The sequence below is a fragment of the Procambarus clarkii genome, chromosome 35 (genome assembly GCF_040958095.1).
Source record: "Procambarus clarkii isolate CNS0578487 chromosome 35, FALCON_Pclarkii_2.0, whole genome shotgun sequence".
NCBI classification, from domain to species: domain Eukaryota; kingdom Metazoa; phylum Arthropoda; class Malacostraca; order Decapoda; family Cambaridae; genus Procambarus; species Procambarus clarkii.
In genome coordinates, this window is record NC_091184.1 from 9,789,295 (window position 1) to 9,813,140 (window position 23,846).

General features: G+C 39.8%; 1 protein-coding gene across 1 annotated transcript in view; it reads right to left on the reverse strand.

Annotated features, from left to right (window-relative positions):
- Positions 1-23,846, reverse strand: part of LOC138371353 (uncharacterized) — a 47,240-nt gene that overhangs the window by 17,891 nt on the left and 5,503 nt on the right. Inside the window, exons 2-5 of the mRNA XM_069336140.1 lie at positions 23,560-23,600; positions 20,663-20,775; positions 19,033-19,191; positions 12,679-12,813 (exon numbers count right to left, since the gene is read on the reverse strand). Coding sequence (XP_069192241.1) covers positions 12,679-12,813; positions 19,033-19,191; positions 20,663-20,775; positions 23,560-23,600 — 448 coding nt within the window. The remainder of the gene's footprint in view (positions 1-12,678; positions 12,814-19,032; positions 19,192-20,662; positions 20,776-23,559; positions 23,601-23,846) is intronic.

Here is a 23,846-nt window from a genome sequence, read left to right on the forward strand (position 1 = left end):
GTTAGGTTAGGTTAGGTAGGTTAGGTAGACGAAAAAACATTAATTCATGAAAACTTGGCTTATTAGGCAAATCGGGCCTTGAATAGTAGGCTGAGAAGTGCGTTCTGGCTATTAGGTACGACATATATATGTATATATATATAATATATGTATATATATATATATATAATATATGTATATATATATATATATATATATATATATATATATATATATATATATATATATATATATATATATATATATATATATATATATGTCGTACCTAGTAGCCAGAACGCACTTCTCAGTCTACTATGCAAGGCCTGATTTGCCTAATAAGCCAAGTTTTCATGAACTTATTATTTTTCGACTACCTAACCTACCTAACCTAACCTAACCTATTTTTTTGGCTACCTAACCTAACCTAACATATAAAGATAGGTTAGGTTAAGTTAGGTAGGGTTGTTTAGGTTCGGTCATATATCTACGTTAATTTTAACTCTAATAAAAAAAATTGACCTCATACATAATGAAATGGGTAGCTTTATCATTTCATAAGAACAAAATTAGAGAAAATATATTAATTAAGGAAAACTTGGCTTATTAGGCAAATCGGGCCTTGCATAGCAGGCCGAGTACGACGTTCTGGCTACTAGGTACAACATATATATATATATATATATATATATATATATATATATATATATATATATATATATATATATATATATATATATATATATATATATATATATATATATATATATATATATATATATATATATATATCACACTATGACCCCCTCAGGATTTGAAGCCAGATCAGCGAGGGTCTCCCCCATGAACAGCACTGGTACTCTGACCACTGCATCAGCGGCCAGATATATTAAGATTTATATTTTTCATTTGGCTTTACAAGAATTGTTCCCCCAGAATGAACGTACATCAGTGACATAGTCTCTGTCTTTAACATATATTCTCATTGCCAGTGTTACTAGACCCGACTCTCATGTAATCCAACATTCACTACAACCTACCATGAACAGCCGTGGTAGCTGATGGGCGTTTGAGCGCACGATCAAGGTCACGACCTTGAGACCTCAGACAAACTGCAACTATAATAATCTTGTTTTCTCTCCTTTTAAAGGCTTTGACGTTTAGTTCCCTTTATCTGCTCCATTTGTTCTGGCACTAATCTTGTTGCAAACCTCTGTATTTTTTTAGTTTTGGCTTTGTGTTTCACAAGGCGAGGATCCCAGACCGGTGCTGCATACTGAAGTGATGATCTAACATAGGCTGCATAGATTATCTTGAAAGAGTCCTTATTTAGGTTTTAAATTATGTTCTAATGTTTCCAGTGTCTCATATGCTGCTGATGTTATCCTGTTTATTTGTGCCTCTAGTCTTAGTGATGAAGTTATATCCACTCCCAAATCATTTTGTCTCTTCATTTCATGAAGTTGTCTTCCCTTTATAGTTTAGTTTATCTTACACTTGTTGGGATTGAACTCTTGTCAGCCATTTGTCTGACCACTCCTGGAGTTTGTCAAGGTCTTCCTGTAAATTTTTATATTCTTCTCGTTTTTACATTCCTCATTATTGTGTTGTCTGCAAACATCGATATGTACGAGCTCACTCCCTCAGGTAAGTTATTCGCAAAAATTAAGAACAGCAGTCATTCTTAAACCGAACCATGGGGGACCCCACCTGTCACATTTCTGCACCACGACACCACCTGTCAGACCGTCTTGTCCTTCACTACTCGCTTACCCAGTCTTGCCAGCTTCTTTATCTTGTACACCAGCATTTTAAGAGGAACCCTTATCAGTTTTTTTAATCTAGGAAGATACAACCTATCCAACCTTCTTTTTCCTACTGTATTTTAGTAACCTTGTCATAGAACTCGTTCAAGTATATCAGGAATGACTCTTCCCTTTTAAATCCATACATCCCTCTCACTGGAACGTTCATCCCCGCTAAGTGCTCCATTATTCTCATCATAATTACATTCTCCATTATTATACACGAAATACTCGTCATTGAGACTGGTGAATAATTTAGTGTCTCCTGTCAGTCCTCTTTTTTGGAATATTAGGACTGTGCCTTTTCCAGAATTCTGAGAGATCTATCTGGAGTGTTTTATTACAAATTTTAGTTCTTGGATGACAGTACATGTGCAGCAATGGTAATATAAGTCTGGTTCTATTTACTTAGCCGAATTTTGTTCAACCAGACTGTTTTCACCTTATCTATAGTGCCGACCTTTCATCACCAACCTTGAAATCTCTTGAGTTTCTCACACGTCTTCTTATTATTTTATATGGCAATTCACATCCCCTCGACCTGATCACATTCTCTCTTACTGTTGTTTTATGCCCTTGTCTGCCTAATTTGTTATAAATATTTAGTTTTCTTAGTTATAATAAGATTTTTAGTAATACAAACACAATTGCTTTAATATTAAACAGGTGACCTGAGCCAGACTAGCAGACAACAGGTGTTCTGGCCCTACTTCATGCTGCTCAAGTGTCAAGACTTCCAACTGGTCCATTCCCGAAGTAATCATGGATGGTGGCAAGAGGTGGAGGAGGTTTATAAGATGGGCAGGGGAGGTCAACTGGTAGCCCCCGTCCTCCAGCGGGAGGTGGTGTGGGATCGGGAGGTCAACTGGTAGCCCCCGTCCTCCAGCGGGAGGTGGTGTGGGCCCGGGAGGTCAACTGGTAGCCCCTTCCTCCAGCGGGAGGTGGTGTGGGTCCGGGAGGTCTACTGGTAGCCCCTTCCTCCAGCGGGAGGTGGTGTGGGTCCGGGAGGTCTACTGGTAGCCCCTTCCTCCAGCGGGAGGTGGTGTGGGTCCGGGAGGTCTACTGGTAGCCCCTTCCTCCAGCGGGAGGTGGTGTGGGTCCGGTAGGTCTACTGGTAGCCTCCTACTGTCCTGCCCATATGACTACTGAACTATTACATCTAGTTTTGAGTGTTAAGATGTCAAAATGCCTTAGAAAGGAGCACCAGTGACAAGAGATAAAAGCTTAATTGTTGTTTGGGAGTGAATGCACATTTCTTTGCAGAGTTATTGAGGCTTTTTTTAGCATACTGTATATAGTCATATCATTGATTTTTAAGATGTTTGTCAATTGTTTACAATAATTTTGTATTCCACACTATTAATCATTAAGGTACGAATTCAGATTGAAGATATATTTACTTATTTATTTATAGACAAGAATATTCCCTTGGATTTTTGCGATTACATAACACTGGTGTTCTTACATTCTTGCAAACCCACTAACACGCATTGCGTTTCCCGCAGGTCTTTAATCTAACTAATAAGGCAAGAGTGTTAATAGGTACAATGAAGCAAAATTTGAGTTCAACATAATAACTACAATATCAATTAATGTAAATTATTACACTGGTGAAGTTGCATGTCTTAAGTACAAGTAATAATATTGGGGATTAGTGGGTAGCACAAGATAAGTGCGAGTTTGAAGTACAAGGTAAGAAACTATGATGATGCAATTACGTACTTTTTGGTTATACTTTTGAATAAGGCATAAGTTGGACAATTTTTTAATTCATTAGAGAGCGAGTTCCATAGAGTACCTTTATTTGCATCGAGTGTTTGCACAGATTTAGTCTGATGCTAGGAATATCAGAGATATTTATTTCTTGAGTTAATTTATTTCAAGAGCTTCGTCTTGAGGCAAAATTCAACGCTTAAGCCATATTGATACTTTGTCCACAGAGCATTCTCTCTCAAGTCATATACACTGATGGTTCCCTACACCGCCCCACAGTTGCAGCTGGAAGTGCAGTTGTCCTGACAATGGGCGATGGCTTATATTTTGAGTGTGGAGTCCGTATAAACAACTGGGCCTCTACCCTTCAGACCGAATTATTTGTCTCGCTTCTTGCACTGTAATGTGTACAAGTCTCCAAATTTGATACATTAATTGTAAGTGACTCTTTATCATCTTTAATTTCTCTCAACTCTTTAAGACGTAACTGTAACATGCTCGTGTCTGAAGCTAGACACAAATACTACAAAATTATTAATGATGGTAACAGAGTCCATTTCATGTGGTCTCCATCTCATGTTGGCCTCCGAATGCATGATAGAGCTGATGAGTTAGCCAAAGAATCTGCCTTGAAAGGAGAAATTAAGTATAACTTTGGATTGTCAATGAGCAATCTGAGAGCAGCAGTACACCGAGAACTTCAACAAAATCTTGTAGATCTGAGGCAAAGTGAAATTGACACCAGTAATTCCATCTATCATCATACTATCATGCAAGAGGAGCCACACATCTATGGATCATTAAATAAAATCAGCAGACTTCTAGATGTTACTACTTCTCGGCTTAGATTCGGTTACAAGTATCTCTGGGAATTTTCATTACCTGCTGATGTAGACCTGACCAAATGTAAACTGTGTCAACAAAAGTATTCGCACATTCGCAGCGGGGCGTCTAACAGCTGGATGGACAGCACTTCGGATTCATAGTCCTGAGGTTCCGGGTTCGACCCCCGGTGGAGGCAGAAACAAATGGGCAAAATGTTTCTTTCACCCGGCCCTGTTACCTAGTAGTAAATAGGTACCTGGGAGTTAGACAGCTGCTACGGGCTGCTTCCTGGGGGTGGAGGCCTGGTCGAGGACCGGGCCCTCTCAAGATAACCACCCTCCATCACTATGTGATGGAGTGCGTAAAGATACGTGAATTCAGAGATAATTCAATAACAGATGCTCCAGATGTGTGTAAATATTTCATTTATATGATCTACTACCAGAAATCTTAGCCTAAAATCCCCAGTTTGCTAACTGTAGGTAGTAACTAAGTGATTGTAACCTATCCACCGCTGCCCACTGGATGGGGGGCGGTGTGCAGGACAAACATCAATTGTGACACTAGCTCTCCACATGTCAGTTGCTTAATTTAGAAACTGTACTTGTGGTCGATCTCGAACCCATTGATGTTGTGACTATGTGCATTGAATTTTGTAACTAGCTCATTAAGATTGTAACTTGCTTAGCTAAATGAATTGTGGGGGTTCAGTCCCTGAGCCCATTATGTGCCTCTGTAACCCTTTCCACTACCGCCGGTCGGTCCAGGGAGCCGGTCGGCCGAGCGGACAGCACGCTGGATTTGTGATCCTGTGGTCCTGGGTTCAATCCCAGGCGCCGGCGAGAAACAATGGGCAGAGTTTCTTTCACCCTATGCCCCTGTTACCTAGCAGTAAAATAGGTACCTGGGTGTTAGTCAGCTGTCACGGGCTGCTTCCTGGGGGTGGAGGCCTGGTCGAGGACCGGGCCGCGGGGACACTAAAAAGCCCCGAAATCATCTCAAGATAACCTCAAGATAACCGCCCACAAGATGGGTATGGGGTGCATAATAAATGCACTAAACTATCTATACTGGTGTGGTGTTCATGGGTTCAGTTACATATATCAAGGAAGAGTTTCAGATCAGGATTAACACTAACATTTAACAAGGGTTTTGTACATGTAAATATGACAAGAGAATGTGTGAAGGGAGTGAATGTTTAGCGTGTGTTGGGATTTAAAGAGAGGAGGCAGTACTGTACAATATATACAGTGTACTGTATATTATATATTCTGTACAATACACACACACACACACACACACACACACACACACACACACACACACACACAACTAGGTGAGTGCAACTAGGTGAGTACACACACACACACACACACACACACACGTACACACTCTGTACTTGGACCTATCCTGTTTCTGATATACGTAAGTGATCTTCCAGAGGGTATAGACTCATTCCTCTCAATGTTTGCTGACGACGCCAAAATTATGAGAAGGATTAAGACAGAGGAGGACAGCTTGAGGCTTCAAGAAGACCTGGACAAGCTGCAGGAATGGTCGAACAAATGGCTGTTAGAGTTTAATCCAAGCAAATGTAATGTAATGAAGATAGGGGTAGGAAGCAGGAGACCAGATACAAGGTATCACTTGGGAGATGAAATACTTCAAGAGTCCGAGAGAGAGAAAGACCTGGGGGTTGATATCACGCCAGACCTGTCCCCTGATGCTCACATCAAGAGGATAACAGCAGCAGCATATGCCAGGTTGGCTAACATAAGAACGGCCTTTAGAAACTTGTGTAAGGAATCTTTCAGAACATTATATACCACATATGTCAGACCAATCCTGGAGTATGCGGCACCAGCATGGAGTCCATATCTAGTCAAGCATAAGACTAAAATGGAAAAGGTTCAAAGGTTTGCCACCAGACTAGTACCCGAGCTGAGAGGTATGAGCTACGAGGAGAGACTACGGGAATTAAACCTCACTTCGTTGGAAGACAGAAGAGTTAGGGGGGACATGATCACCACATTCAAGATCCTCAAGGGAATTGACAGGGTTGATAAAGACAGGCTGTTTAACACAAGGGGCACACGCACTAGGGGACACAGGTGGAAACTGAGTGCCCAAATGAGCCACAGAGATATTAGAAAGAACTTTTTTAGTGTCAGAGTGGTTGACAAATGGAATGCATTAGGAAGTGATGTGGTGGAGGCTGACTCCATACACAGTTTCAAGTGTAGATATGATAGAGCCCAATAGGCTCAGGAACCTGTACACCTGTTGATTGACAGTTGAGAGGCGGGACCAAAGAGCCAGAGCTCAACCCCCGCAAGCACAACTAGGTGAGTACAACTAGGTGAGTACACACACACACACACACACACACACACACACACACACACACACACACACACACACACACACACACACACACACACACACACACACACACACACACACACACACACACATATATATATATATATATATATATATATATAATATATATATATATATATATATATATATATATATATATATATATATATATATATATATATATATATATATATATATATATATATATATATTATACTGGTAGCAGGTTTTCATTTATATATGTTTCACTGAATATGACTGCATATTCTGTATTTATTATTTTCTTGTTTAGGGCTTCTATCTCTCTGACTAGTGCTCTAGTATGTTGGTTTAATTAGAAGAGGATTTCTCCAAGTCATCTTCGTTCGAGGTGAAGAAAAAGAAATAGATAAAAAGATAAAGATAAAGAAAAAAGATAACTGTAGAATGAATTACACTTATTATTAAAATTACATTACATTGTTGTTATACTCAATCTAAAAGTCTGCTGATTTTATTGGATGATCCATAGATGTGTGGCTCCTCTTGCATGATAGTATGATGATAGATGGAATTACTGGTGTCGATTTCACTTTGGCTCAGATCTACAAGATTTTATTGAACTTTTTGGTGTACTGCTGCTCTCAGACTGCTCATTGACAATCCAAAGTTATGCTTAATTTTTCCTTTCAAGGCAGATTCATTGGCTACGTCATCAGCTCTATCATGCATTCGGAGGCCAACATGAGATGGAGACCACATGAAATGAACTCTGTTACCATCATTAATAATTTTGTTGTATTTGTGTCTAGCTTCAGACACGAGCATGTTACAATTATGTCTTAAAGAGTTGAGAGCAATTGAGGATGATAAAGAGTCACTTACAATTAATGTATCAAATTTGGAGACTTGTACACATTTCAGTGCAAGGAGCAAAGCAAATAGTTTGGTCTGAAGGGTAGAGGCCCAGTTGTTTATACGAACTCCACACTCAAAATATAAGCCATCGCCCATTGTCAGGACAACTGCACTTCCAGCTGCACCCGTGGGGCGGTGTAGGGAACCATCAGTGTATATGACTTGAGAAAAAGAATGCTCTGTGGACAACGTATCATTATGGCTTAAGGCATTAAGCTCTGCCTCAAGACGAAGCTTGGGCTGATCTCTGGAAATAAATATCTCTGATATTCCTAGCATCAGACTCAATCTGTGCAAACACTCGATGCAAATAAAGGTACTCTATGGAACTCGCTCTCTAATGAATTAAAAAATTGTCCAACTTATGCCTTATTCAAAAGTATAACCAAAAAGTACGTAATTGCATCGTCATAGTTTCTTACCTTGTACTTCAAACTCGCACTTATCTTGTGCTACCCACTAATCCCCAATATTATTACTTGTACTTAAGACATGCAACTTCACCAGTGTAATAATTTACATTAATTGATATTGTAGTTATTATGTTGAACTCAAATTTAGCTTCATTGTACCTATTAATACTCTTGCCTTAATAGTTAGATTAAAGACCTGCGGGAAACGCAATGCGTGTTAGTGGGTTTGCAAGAATGTAAGAACACCAGTGTTATGTAATCGCAAAAATCCAAGGGAATATTCTTGTCTATAAATAAATAAGTAAATATATCTTCAATCTGAATTCGTACCTTAATGATTAATAGTGTGGAATACAAAATTATTGTAAACAATTGACAAACATCTTAAAAATCAATGATATGACTATATACAGTATGCTAAAAAAAGCCTCAATAACTCTGCAAAGAAATGTGCATTCACTCCCAAACAACAATTAAGCTTTTATCTCTTGTCACTGGTGCTCCTTTCTAAGGCATTTTGACATCTTAACACTCAAAACTAGATGTAATAGTTCAGTAGTCATATGGGCAGGACAGTAGGAGGCTACCAGTAGACCTCCCGGGCCCACACCACCTCCCATGGAGAGCTGGGGCTACCAGTCGACCTTCCGGGCCCACACCATCTCCCCATGGAGGAAGGCGGCTACCAGTAGACCTCTTGGGCCCACGAACGCTACGTCCCCATGGAGGACAGGGGCTACCAGTTGACCTCCCAGGCCCACGCCACTTCTCCATGGAGGACGGGCCGTGCTACCAGTCGACCTCCCGGGCCCCCAACCACCTCTCGCTGGAGGACAGGGGCTACCAGTCGACCTCCAGGCCCCACATCACCTCTTGCCACCGTCCATGATTACTTCGGGAATGGACCAGTCGGAAGTCTTGACACTTGAGCAGCATGAAGTAGGGCCAGAACACTTGTTGTCTGCTAGTCTGGCTCAGGTCACCTGTTTAATATTAAAGCAATTGTGTTTGTATTACTAAAAATCTTATTATAACTAAGAAAACTAAATATTTATAACAAATTAGGCAGACAAGGGCATAAAACAACAGTAAGAGAGAATGTGATCAGGTCGAGGGGATGTGAATTGCCATATAAAATAATAAGAAGACGTGTGAGAAACTCAAGAGATTTCAAGGTTGGTGATGAAAGGTCGGCACTATAGATAAGGTGAAAACAGTCTGGTTGAACAAAATTCGGCTAAGTAAATAGAACCAGACTTATATTACCATTGCTGCACATGTACTGTCATCCAAGAACTAAAATTTGTAATAAAACACTCCAGATAGATCTCTCAGAATTCTGGAAAAGGCACAGTCCTAATATTCCAAAAAAGAGGACTGACAGGAGACACTAAATTATCCACCAGTCTCAATGACGAGTATTTCGTGTATAATAATGGAGAATGTAATTATGATGAGAATAATGGAGCACTTAGCGGGGATGAACGTTCCAGTGAGAGGGATGTATGGATTTAAAAGGGAAGAGTCATTCCTGATATACTTGAACGAGTTCTATGACAAGGTTACTAAAATACAGTAGGAAATAGAAGGTTGGATAGGTTGTATCTTCCTAGATTAAAAAAACTGATAAGGGTTCCTCTTAAAATGCTGGTGTACAAGATAGATAAAGAAGCTGGCAAGACTGGGTAAGCGAGTAGTGAAGGACAAGACGGTCTGACAGGTGGTGTCGTGGTGCAGAAATGTGACAGGTGGGGTCCCCCATGGTTCGGTTTAAGAATGACTGCTGTTCTTAATTTTTGCGAATAACTTACCTGAGGGAGTGAGCTCGTACATATCGATGTTTGCAGACAACACAATAATGAGGAATGTAAAAACGAGAAGAATATAAAAATTTACAGGAAGACCTTGACAAACTCCAGGAGTGGTCAGACAAATGGCTGACAAGAGTTCAATCCCAACAAGTGTAAGATAAACTAAACTATAAAGGGAAGACAACTTCATGAAATGAAGAGACAAAATGATTTGGGAGTGGATATAACTTCATCACTAAGACTAGAGGCACAAATAAACAGGATAACATCAGCAGCATATGAGACACTGGAAACATTAGAACATAATTTAAAACCTAAATAAGGACTCTTTCAAGATAATCTATGCAGCCTATGTTAGATCATCACTTCAGTATGCAGCACCGGTCTGGGATCCTCGCCTTGTGAAACACAAAGCCAAAACTAAAAAAATACAGAGGTTTGCAACAAGATTAGTGCCAGAACAAATGGAGCAGATAAAGGGAACTAAACGTCAAAGCCTTTAAAAGGAGAGAAAACAAGATTATTATAGTTGCAGTTTGTCTGAGGTCTCAAGGTCGTGACCTTGATCGTGCGCTCAAACGCCCATCAGCTACCACGGCTGTTCATGGTAGGTTGTAGTGAATGTTGGATTACATGAGAGTCGGGTCTAGTAACACTGGCAATGAGAATATATGTTAAAGACGGAGACTATGTCACTGATGTACGTTCATTCTGGGGGAACAATTCTTGTAAAGCCAAATGAAAAATATAAATCTTAATATATCTGGCCGCTGATGCAGTGGTCAGAGTACCAGTGCTGTTCATGGGGGAGACCCTCGCTGATCTGGCTTCAAATCCTGAGGGGGTCATAGTGTGATATATATATATATATATATATATATATATATATATATATATATATATATATATATATATATATATATATATATATATATATATATACGTATATTATATATATATATACATATATATACATATATATATACATATATATATATACATATATATATATATATATATATATATATATATATATATATATATATATATATATATATATATATATATTGTGTGTGTATGTGAATAAATATAAATAAATAAATACAAAAATACATTGAGATTATTGCATGAAAACGTTTTTGTGGACAAAGTAAATGAATTAATATATTTACACTTGAAATTTATATCATTCCTTTAATCTATAATTATACTGGATCCACAATAGAAATTTACTTTAAACTATTATTATTATTATTTGTTCTCAAAAAATCTAACCTTTGAAAAAGTCATCATGAACTTCCATAGCGATCTGCTTGATGTTCCTGAGGACGTGTGGAGAGTTAAGGAGCATATCCTGCAGGAAGTCCACCTCCGACAGCTCCACGTCCAGCTTCACGTAGTCGATCACCTGACCCGCGAGTCCCAGCTGGTTCACCAAGTTCTCGAAGCGATCTACCTGAGGAAAGTTAAGAGATGGTGAATCATTCAGGAGTCTTTCTGAATGATTTCGTGGCAATAGTCGACGATATTTCGTGGTAGCAAATATGTTAGTATGTAGTGGTGGGAGGAGGATGGCAGGGTGAGGCATGCCGCCACAGCGACCAAGCTGAGGATGGCAGGGTGAGACACGGCGCCACAGCGACCAAGCTGAGGATAGCAGGGTGAGACACGGCGCCACAGCGACCAAGCTGAGGATGGCAGGGTGAGACACGGCGCTACAGCGACCAAGCTGAGGATGGCAGGGTGAGACACGGTGCCACAGCGACCAAGCCGAGGATGGCAGGGTGAGACATGCCGCCACAGCGACCAAGCTGAGGATAGCAGGGTGAGACACGGCGCCACAGCGACCAAACTGAGGGTGGCAGGGTGAGACACGGCGCCACAGCGACCAAGTCACGACTCAACAACCATCACAAACACAGACCAACTTCTATATCTTCCACAACATAATTTATTTGTGTTATTTTCCCATTAACAACATTTATCATATAATTTTATCACAGTAAAATCCTTTTTTTTTTGTTCAAAATGTTATATGTTTATTGTTTCTTTTGCCAAATGTCATAATTTTGTAAGAAAGTTTGCAAGAAAAATCGCTAAATACCTTTCAAAGCGGTAGTAACTTATTCTGAAATAGTTCTTTAACAAAAAAAATATTCTGATGTTTGTAACCTCAAAATTATAAAAAATTTTGTAATAAATTTTCCATTAGAGTAAGTTAATATATTTAAATTTATATTAAAAACGCATCCTGTTTAGATAGTACGTTTTGTAACTAAGTGGATCTTCGTACATATATTGACATTATAGACAATTACATAGTATAATTTAGTACTATTCACTTTTTTGAGTCCGAAAAAATGAAGTTAAAAAACAGTTAATTATTCCTAGGGCCTAGTATAGCACATATATGTACCAATATTAGGCCTCAGATAGCGTGTATCAGACCTAAGATGGTTAGGGGTTGGTTAGGATTGTTGTTGTTATAGATTCAGCTACTCGGAACAAGTTCCAAGTAGCACGGGCTATGGTGAGCCCGTAACTTACCTGGCACAGGAGCGGAGCAAGTAGCACGTGCTATGGTGAGCCCGTAGTGAACTTACCTAGCACAGGAGCGGTGGCCATTGATTAGGATTTATCAGCAACATAAATCTAAAACCTTCTCCGGTTTGTTCAAATCCAATAGTACCAAATTCTACTTTCTATTTGCTCATTACGTCACTATATATGTAACGATGGTCCCATCGTTACTGTAAGTACTACCTAAACACAAGGATGGGTTGTTTTAAAAAAAGTGAAAAATGCCTTATCTTCTTTATTGCACATTTTCGACTTCTTAATAAGGCAACTCACCCTTCTCATGGCCCAGCTGTTATCCATACCAATCTTCTTTGTACCCTTGTAGTTAGCGATGCCCACGGCCTGGAAGCGAACGTTGGCGGACCGTTGGTGATCCTCCTTACCCATGGTGGGGTCGAATGCGTACACCTGTCAACCCAAAGATGGTGTTTAAAACAGTTAGCCCAAAAATGGGAGGTTAACATGTTAACCTAAAAATGGAAGCTTAACCTATCGACCAAATAAATTTAAATTTATTTATATGCAACTATATTAACTCAAGAATTTAAACTAATATCCGAGGCATGTATGTTCACCTGCCCATCCAACGAGCTTAAATACAGATATTGCTCACCCCCATCATGGTATATTTAAAAACGGTGTAAGCATGTCATACTAATGGTTTAGTTAACAGTTTTTTACACTTGTCAGCCAAGTATGTCAGGGTTAACAAAGGACGAAGCCAATATATTGTAACACTGTAAAAGTGTTTGGTTTAGGTTAATACATACATAGAGTACATGAGTCACAGACAAGGATCGGAGAGGCGCCAGTTGTCTGCCTGAGATCTCACACCTCTAACCGTTAATGACCCCAAGTGACCTGAGGTCAGATCATGATAATTTCACCTTGCTTCCGCTAAGCGTATAATTGGAGCCGGGTAGCCTTCAAACATGCCGACGTTTAAGGAGTGGCTTGGTAGTGCCGGAGGCTATCTACTTGTGGGCGGAGTTAGCTACTAGGTTCCCCAATATAAACTCGGAGAGCTATCGAGCAGAGAGCAATAGGAGACCGGCCAGCGGAGCAGAGCAGAGGCCAGCCATCGAGATAGGCCGTCACCAGACGGGGGGTGACGCTGCCTGAAAATTGCAGACCCCCCCCCCTCTCTATTCAACTTAGACTCAGTCCTCGGTGAGTGAACATTTAGGTGACTTGGTCGTGTTTACATATGTTGTGTGATGATCAGGGGCAGTCAAGTTGTAGGGTTCTCGAATTCTTGGATGATGACTCACTTTGCATATTAAACTGGAACATTTTAATTGAATTGCTAAATTATGATACTTCATGTGAAATATAATTATGAATTTATTATTTAAATTGTGTTTAACTTTGTTCCCTAGAGATTTTGAGTTGAGATGAGAAAGCCTCTGTAGTTACTGGTTTCATGGTTTAGAATGAGTACATGATAAAGATGGGACCATACTAATAATGATCTCTTGATAACATCCTTTGAGAATTTTGTGATACAGGCAAGTTCCATTCCTTGTCTTGTATGTAATGATCATGAATGGATGGTGGCAGCATTTCGTCTTCTACTATCTACTCTTCTACTTCTACTATCTACTCTTCTCCTTCTACCTATCTACTCCTCTCCCTCCACCCCTCTCTGAACTTTCACTTTCAACTAATGACCCTTCTCGCTCCTCCCACCTCTCTGCCTCTCACCCCAAACCCTCACTAATTACTTCACTATTCTTTTCTTTCCTCTCGTTTTCTCTTATACGTTTGTGGCAATGATTCTGTATTCTAGAGTTCTCTCTAGAGTTTCGGGTAACTGATCAAGTGACGACGCCTTGTAGTCTTAGCACCTAGGTAGTCGAATACCTAGGTTACAAGGTGTTGAACGAGAGAGGCTGCCTTAGGATCTCTGGAGGTGCTCTAGAATAGTTAGCTGACTGGGGACGGGATAACGGACTAGAGAGAGCTGTTTCCCCCGGCCTCGTTAGTTAATTGGGGGGTGGAATAATGGACAAGATAGAGCTATTTCCCCCACCCCCCGTTACAATATCGTACTCCCTTATCCTATGGCGCGACACATTCTTGTATAATTTTGTCAAGGCTATACACCGAACGCTTATGTATTTTGGTATATAAAAATGTGTGTAAGAACCCCAACTCTCAGCGCTATGGGGGGCTGAAAGATGATATGGCATTTCATCTAGAAAATTCCAGCCCATCCTCCTATTTTGTATAGTAATTATTTGGTCAATCGTTCAAAAATAGAATGTTGAATCCCCAAAAGTTCACGTTTTATAGCATGAATTAGCTCAAATGCATACTAAAAAAGTGGAAAAGTAATTCAAGAGCCTAACCTGTCCAAGGCCTAATATACATTATCTTAGGCCCGATATAGTACATATATGTGATATTCTATACCTAGGCATGTTCAAGCATTTTTGTATTCCATATTCAAAATTTAGTAGTACAATTCGTGTACGTCTTAGCTTTAACAGTGTTCTCGTAGGAAAGTGATGACTCCATGATGTGAGGCGAGAATCTGATCGTTGGGGGGCGGTGGAGTTAGGGCGTCATGCTGCACCCAATCAGACACGAGATAACGTATGACGTAAATTTGGTAGCCAATAGCAAGGCGTCAAATTTTGAATGCTCTCCAGGAGGGAGGCAGAAGACGCCAGACGCGTCACTGACCTACAGGACGACAGCAGGCGAGGACAGGGAAGACGACCATCCTACAAGTGAGTTACCTGACGTAGGCAACAAAAAACTATAGGTAACAAAGCCTGGGAGTACTTCAGACGGACTGGAGGGGGTGTTCGTTCATTTAGGGCACCGGTTCCTATTGAGAGGAGCAAGTAGAGGTGAATGATACGATCAGGCCTACCCGCCAAAACTGCTAACTTTTAAGGTAGAGCTGGAAAAGATAAAGGCAAATGGGAGGGGGGGGGGGACCTTCGACAACCCGCCGGCTTCCTGTCCTCAACGAGGCCACTAGTGTTAGTGGCTCTCAGGTAAATAAACTCATGCCTGTTGCTTATAAATTTAACAAATTGACCACAGGATCTCAAAAATAATCGTACGCCTACACATATTTGGAATTAAATCACGCCTACACATATTTGGAATTAAATCACGCCTACACATATTTGATTAGTTAGTTATAAATCTCAAAACACTTGTTAATAATAAATCGGTCTAAAGTTAACTAGTGTATCATGCCGAAAGATCAGATAGTAAAGTGTAATGTCCCTACTTGCAAATAGTATATTAAATTTAAAGGTATATAAGTATTTAATATGGAAACGTCAAACTCTACACCTTAAAGAATGAAGGAAAACAAAAGTTATTCCTTTTTATCATTTTACTAAATTTATATAAAAATTACCTTTTTTAATAAATTATTTTATAAAAAAGGCTGGATTCCAGACGCTTGAGGCTAGCCTTATTGAACTTTGCAGGGTGACTGTTGTGTGTTAACAGACTGCCATATGTGGGTTGGAGTCTCTCCGTTGTGACCCCTTATTATGAGGTCTGGAGCTAAGGTACATAGAGTTTCATAATATAATATTCAGTATTCAGATATTGACATGCAAAATGCATGTTGTAATGGCAGATATGCATTTTGGGGGCTCCCAATGCCTAAATGACAAAACCTTTTGAGGTCGACCCAGGCACCACCGGGTACCCCATCCAGTGCTTCACAATATCCATTGTAACAATCGCTCACCTATACCTTACTGACCTCATGTCGGGAATCAGACACACAACATGTTAACATAGTAACCATCATAGATGTAGTTAATTTTCTATAGTTAGCCATTACCAAAACTTTAAAGAGAATGGGTTCATGATGTCGTCATAACAACAAACATATTTAGACATCACATATTCTTTAAACAGTCTAGTGTTTAAACTTAATAAAAAAGTGTTCACTAGGACTGGGTATAATCAGCAGATATACTATAAAACTGAAGCTTGCCTCCCTAAGACAATAGGAACCAAGAAATTTTGGAACGAAAGACGCCTGAGGGAGGGATGCGCCAGTCTTTGTGTACAAAAACAAGACTCAAGAATGCTTCTTGTAGAGAATCGCGACAAGCACACCTCGTCATAGACTCCAAATTATGAGTCAACCAACCGAGAATTGCCACAACAACCTTACATTAAAAACAGGAAGTGCTAATTATATCTGTACAGTATACAAGTGATATTAGAGCTCTTCTTCATTGTGTAGTATTTGCTGATATGGAAAGCTTTGAGTGGTTTTTAGTTAGTTTAATTAGCTTTGAGTGGCTTTGGGTAATTAGACGGACCCCCCCCCCTATGCTAGGGTAAGCCTGACCTTCTCTTTTCACAATCCCCATTTATTACATGTCACACCTGTATTATATATGTTAATGGAGCTATTGTTATAGCCCATTCTTTTACAGGTAAACTTGTGATCTGGAGATGTTAGTTGAGCTGACTACTTGCATGAACTGTGATGATTACATGCATGATCTGGCTGCCCCTACAGACGCCATTACATGGCCCAGCACTTAAGACCACATGTGGCCCATCTAACACAGACGTTGGAACAGCTCACACTGCCCAATCAGGCCACATCAACCTCCCAGATGAGAACCCATAACTTTTTACTAACCCCGTGGTTTACAATACAGTAGAATGTAGTATTAACCTTACACTGTAGTCTAATCCACCATATGTGGTATAATTTAATTGAAATTAATAGTAAATGTTTATGGCTTATTTATCTCCACCAATGTGGGATAAGCTGTGCACATTCACCACAAAACCCCAACAGTGTGTTAAAGTAAAACCTGGCAGGCTGAATTTACATACCGGCCACTATATGAAGTAACAAAAAAATATAAAATAAATAAAAAAATACAAAATAAATATTCACTAATTAAAAAGCACATACTGCCTGCTAGGATTACTCCACACCTCATCCCATCTTAACCACATTACTCTTAACACCTTCAAGCAGAACTGCAGAAACAGATATGACGAGAACCGCCACACAAGCCTTTGCTCAAGACGTCTCACTCGAGAAGAACTCCACCAGCAGTAGATGCTGGGCATAAACAATTTAAGGTGCATATATAGGGTAGCAGTACAGTGCTGTGTGTACCTAAGTTCGCTAATGTAAACTCAGGTACACACCTGTTGGGAAAAGTTACTCAACTTGGCAATAGCATGAACTAGCAACTTTGGTAAACCCTGTCTGGGTCAACCGTGCTCTTAGCAGTAGACGAAAGGTAATAAGTTTGTAGCACCAGTACGTAGATGCCTGGTATGTACTAGCGACTTAACGTATTCTGTTAGATACATTTGTACCTCCGCCTAGCGGTAGACACGGATCTGACTTGGAACCACTGGCTAAGCAAGCAAGCAAGCAAGTAAACAAAGAAAAGATTATTTCAGAGGGATGATGATGTGTTAAATGAAAGTAGGTTAAAGAACAGTTTGTGAAAAAAAAAAATTTTTTTTTTATTTGAAGGATCAAAGGCTTAACTTTGAGTGGTCTGTTTGGAAAAAAACGTGCTTTTTGGTACTGGGCATCACCTTCACCGTGCACACAGTGGTGCGTGATACACACATAACGGTACACTTGTCATTGTCATATCCATTCTCAATTATACAAAAAAAAAGTTGTTAGGTCCACATGTCCAGGTGGAGGCATTTTTTGTGTATTTGGATTGTGGAGATGGGTCGTGTATTGTGTTAAAAAGATTGTGTGTGTTTCAGAGTCTTTGAGTATATCATTGAGAAGTATTGTGGTGTTCATGGTGTATAGTTACTTTGTTTATTTGTTTTTCTGCTGCAGTTTTTCCAGTATGTATTAAGTGATTGTAAATTTTATTTGATAAAGGCTTTTACTGATAGAGAAGTCTTTTAAGTGTGTTGAAGATCTATGATGAGTGGGAGTATGAGAGGTTTGTGTAAGTGATTCTTCGTGCATGTTTATTGAGTATCTTAGTCTACATAGTTGATTTGTGTGCCATATGTTTTGGGGTAACTTGTGTTAGTTTTCTCAAGTTTTCGTCAAATTTTACTTATAGTAAACTGGATGCCGGTGAGACGCGTAAATCGATGTAGGAGATCGTGAATAGTTTTTGTGGAATATTCTCTGCGTATTAGTGGCTATAAGCATAGTTCTTGTCCATCGATGAATATTAAAATCTTCTTGTATGTATGTACTTTTGCTTAAACAAAAAATATTTTATTATTAGTTATACGAAGTTTGTCATTTTTTTACTTTGGATACACCAGTTTATTTCAATTTTGTGATTCTGTCGATTTCGTCTTGTGCTTTGTGACTAGTTATCTATTGCAAGCTGATGCAATAAACCCCATTTCCTAATGTGGGATGGGGTGGAAGTGTCGGGGCAGGAGTTCAGCTGGATGGTGAGGTCGGGTGAAGTTGCCTCATGCTGGTTTGTAACAAAGTACCGCCTCTAGTCCATCATGCCTAACCTTACAGCGAGGGGTAGAAATAGCCTAAGCTACTCTATCCCTTTGAGATGTATTTTTGTTCTTGTCTCAATAAACACACTTGAACCTTACAGATAACCTTGTGGGCTTGTGTATCAATAGTTGGATACATTACTCATCATCGTCTCTCACCTTGCAGCCATATTTGGCAAAATCATCCTCAAAGGACCATTCGTTGTTGACACCGAAGGAGAAGACGATACAGTTGCCGGGCTTAATGTTGAACCTCTTGTCCAGACACACAAACTTGGCTCCGTCACCGGGAGCGGGCGGCTTCCCTCCAAACTGTACCTGTGACGCAAATGACGCAAAAGTATAACAATTAAAGCTGGACAAGTCCCCAGAACTAGACGAAGTGTTTTCAGGGTCCTCAAAGAACGTAAATAGCTTAGGTGCCCATGTCTTGAATTCATTAATAAATCACAGGAGTCGAGTAAAGTGCCGGAGTTGTGGAGGGTTGCAAATGTTGTGCGGAATTTTAAGAAATGAGATAGATCACTTGCGTTGAACTACAAGCCAATTAGATTAACATAATTGTAGGAATATTACTACGCAAAAGCCATTTGTTTATATTTTGAAAAAGTTAGATTGATAAAGATTCGAGCGTGGTTTCACTTATATAGGGTTGCTCATGTTTAATAAATTTGCTCATTCTTTTCTGGTATATTTCAGCTGATGGTGGGAAGGCTTTCAGCATTTAATATCTTGATTTCATCAAAACCTTTGATAATGTCTCAAGGAAAAAATTCGTTAGAAAGTTAAAGCCACAAGGTATTAACTTTTGAAGGGGTGTTCTACAAGGGCATGATTTTCAAAATGACGTCAAATCTGATTTAATATTTATATGTAAATCCTGTAAATTTAGACAGGATTGACCAGAACCTTTTGAAATTTGCAGACAATGCAAAAAATAGGGAGGGAAATAAAATCAGAAGATTGAAAATCCCTACATGGCGATCTAAATAGGCTTATAAAATTTACGAAATATTATCAGATAATGTTTAGTGCTGAAAAATATAGGGCTTTGAGCCTAGGAAATAAGTTACTGGATATAAGTAGGACAATATCGAAATTGCTAAATCTGCATGCGAGAAAGATCTGAGAATCATGATTAGTAACGCTCATGAGGTAAAAAGTCAATGCATTCAATGTTGGGTTTGGAGGGTTGCTTGGCTTCGTACGTTTTAGCACTTTGTTTAGGTTTAACAAAGGTTTGGTGCTATAGGTTTAACACTTTGTATTTTGTACGTTGTGGCAAATCAAGACAACAGGCTGTACTAACAGTAACCGACATAGTCATGTAAACGCCTCAAAACGCAACAGATTATATGTGCTGCATATGTGTAGTAATATGCACATTACTACACTAAACCACTGAAATATTATAAATAATATTACCACTAAAATATGAAGTTACTGAACAGGTAAAAGAGTTTACTTGTTATGAGTGCGTTTTACACGGCTGTAAACTTTCCACAACTGCTACCACTCTTGCATGTAACTACATCACCACAGATGTAAATTGCTAATGTAGGACGTTTTTATAGCACAAGTGGTTTATTAGACTATTGATATGTACATAAAAACTTTTTTTGCACAGTTTAATGTACTCGGGCAGCTTCACAAAATAATTACTTGCTTAGATTACTGAAATTTGGGGTTTCGGTTCTGTGTCCATTATGTTTCTGTAACATTTTCCACTACCGTCGACGGGGTGTGTATAAGGTACACAATAAATTAAAATCAAATACAAGAGACTTACCATGTTAGTACAATTGCTCTCTGTGTGGTGGAGATAGGCTCTATACTGCTCGATGGTTTCCAACCCCACAACACGACACTGGTTGGCAGACTTCGTGACCGTTATCATTGACTCTGTTGATATCAATATCTTTACTGCATCATTCAAATAAACACACCATCAAAATTTTACTAGATTAATAAGCACTCGCAATATAAAAAGATGACATGGCCAGGTGAACACATTTGGTAAACAATATATTAGCTTATTTAACGCTTGAAACATCTCTTAATGAATTATCCCCCAACGTAAAAATGCTGAAGAAATCTTTGGATACTTTAGAAACATTGATCAAAAGATTTATCATGTTCATCCATGAACTTGGTTAACTGAAAATTTACAATTTCCCCTGCATGTGATGCTCAGAAGCCTACTCTAGCTAACTTTTCAAGTCTTCTGTAAATTATATTGAGACTGCTCTCATAGATTATATATACACTAGAAGGGGTGCCCAAATCGGTCTGTTTCTTACCCCCCTTACCTTCCCTTCCCCCTTCCTCTTCCATTTCCCGCCTCCATTCCCCTTCTCCCTCTGTCACTCGTCCCCTTCTCTTCCCTTTTCGTCTCCCTCCACCACAGACATAGACATATCAATATATAGATATAGAGGAGAAATACTATGGAGCTGAACGAAGATCGAACCAGTGTCCTGGGTAATCGCGACGTACGTCTTAACCCATGAAATGCGAAACTGGAGGCACCAAGTTTCGTACGGCCTCCAGGTTCTTAGCGGATCCGTGTGGATCCCAGGTTGTGTAACTGTTATTACTAGTGTGCTCTTGAATTGTGACGCTTGAGTTGTACAAAAGTAACGTGTGCCTAGGAGAAGAACCCTGGTAGCAGTCACGACCCACTTAGTTATGCTTGCGGGGTTTGAGCTATGGCTTTTGGGGCCCGCCTCTCAACTGTCAATCAACTGGTGTACAGATTCCTGAGCCTACTGGGATCTATCGTATCTACATTTGAAACTGTGTATGGAATCAGCCTCCACCACATCACTTCCTAATGCATTCCATCTGTTAACTACTCGACACTGAAAAAGTTCTTCCTAACGTCCCTGTGGCTCATTTGGGTATTAGGTTTCCACCTGTGTCCCCTTGTTCGCGTCCCACCCGTGTTAAACAGTTTATCTTAATCTACCCTGAAAATTTTATAGGTAGTGATCATGTCATCCCTAACTCTTCTGTCTTCCAGTGTCGTGAGGCTCAGTTCCAGCAATCTTTCCTCGTAGCTCATACCTCTCAGCACGGGGACTAGCCTGGTGGCATACCTCTGACCTTTTCTAACTTGTTTTGAGTTTGACTAGATGTGGAATCTAGGTTGGAGCCGCAAATTCCAGTATTGATCTGACATATGAGGTATACAAGGTTCTGAATGATTCCTTACACAAGTTTCCGAAGGCAGTTCTTATGTTTGCCAGCCTTGCATACGCCACTTTTGATGTGGGCTTCAGGGGACAGGCCTGGTGTGGTATCAACCCCCAGATCTTTCTCTCTTCCTGACACCTGAAGAATTTCCTCTCCCAGCTGGTACCTTGTTTGTCCTCCTGCTCCCTACGCCTATCTTCATCACTTTGCACTTGCTCGAGTTAAACTTTAGTAGCCATTTGTTGGACCATTCCTTCAGTCTCTCCAGGTCAGCCTGTAGCTTCTTGCATTCCTCCTGTCTTAATCCATAGCATATTTTTAGCATCATCAGCAAACATTGAGAGGAATGAGTCTATACCTTCTGGAAGATCATTCACGTATATCTGAAACACGATAGGGCCGAGTACAGAACCCTGTGTGACTTGCTGGTGACATCACGCCAGTCAGTGGCAGCATGACGACGCCAATAAAATTATCGCTGAACTGGGAAAGATGGTGGTTTGTTGTGTGTATTGCAGGGATTGTAATATGCAGATAAGTCCCGTCTTTCCATAATTACTGGTCACTACTCTTATTAATCTCTTGTTGATTTATAATTGCCACTGTAAGCATACGTCGCTGTGATTATGTATAGTGAGAGTAAGCTTGGAGAGGTTCTTCGATGTATTGTAGGTGTGAGGAACATGTTAAACTGTACTTCCATCAGAAGTTTTGGGCCTGCCTTAGCCTTTCGTCTGTATGCTGGTATTCCTGTCCCGGGAGGTACTGAGCATTAACTTAAATGTCAATAAGCAGTGCCAGGGAAAGTTTTGTCATGGGAACAATAATGTGAGAAATAAACAGTAAGTACATTTAGTGCCAAGTATGGCATGGGACCCTCATATCACTAGACATTAAATTCGGGGGCAAATACCCTGGAAGCTGGGCCGTGATTCACCTTACCAGGGGCCAGATTCACGAAAACACTTACGCAAGCACTTACGAACCTGTACATCTTTCCTCAATCTTTGGCGGCTTTGTTTTCAATTATTAAACAGTTAATGAGCTCCGAAGCACCAGGAGGCTGTTTATAACAACAACAGTTGATTGGCAAGTTTTCATGCTTGTAAACTGTTTAATAAATGTAACCAAAGCCGTCAAAGATTGGGGAAAGATGTACACGTTCGTAAGTGCTTGCGTAAGTGCTTTCGTGAATCTGGCCCCTGGAGGGCCTGCTGTATTATATGTTTTGCACAGAACAGTGGGACGTTTTACGGGCTCACCATAGCCCGTGCTACATGGACACTTCGTTCTGAGTAGCTAAATCTAAAACAACAACAACAGTGGGACGTTCACTACATTAAACTACCACCACATTATATGAATTAACCATTATATGAATTAACTGATACGATCCTCGACCAGCTCTATAGGATTCATCCTAGATATATCCTGGTATTGTGATCACAGTGTGTATTGATATTTCTCATAACGAATAATAGGAAAACTTACCGCTACTCGCAGACTTCGGGTTTGCAAAGGGGTGGAAGTTGCTGAAAGAAATGGCAAAATGTCAATGATTTACAATGATTGCTGTCATCCATCATTGTATTGTGCATAATGAGGATATAATACATATAATGAACGTTCATGGTCAATATAATCAGCTTCACGGCGGCGGTCGTGATCAACATGACCTACAAAGAACGTCGCTTTTCGCTCGTATGCGTTACATAAGGCCAAAAATTGTCGTACTGGAAAATGAAAGCGGCTCGCCAAAGTGACGTCCTGTCCCGTTT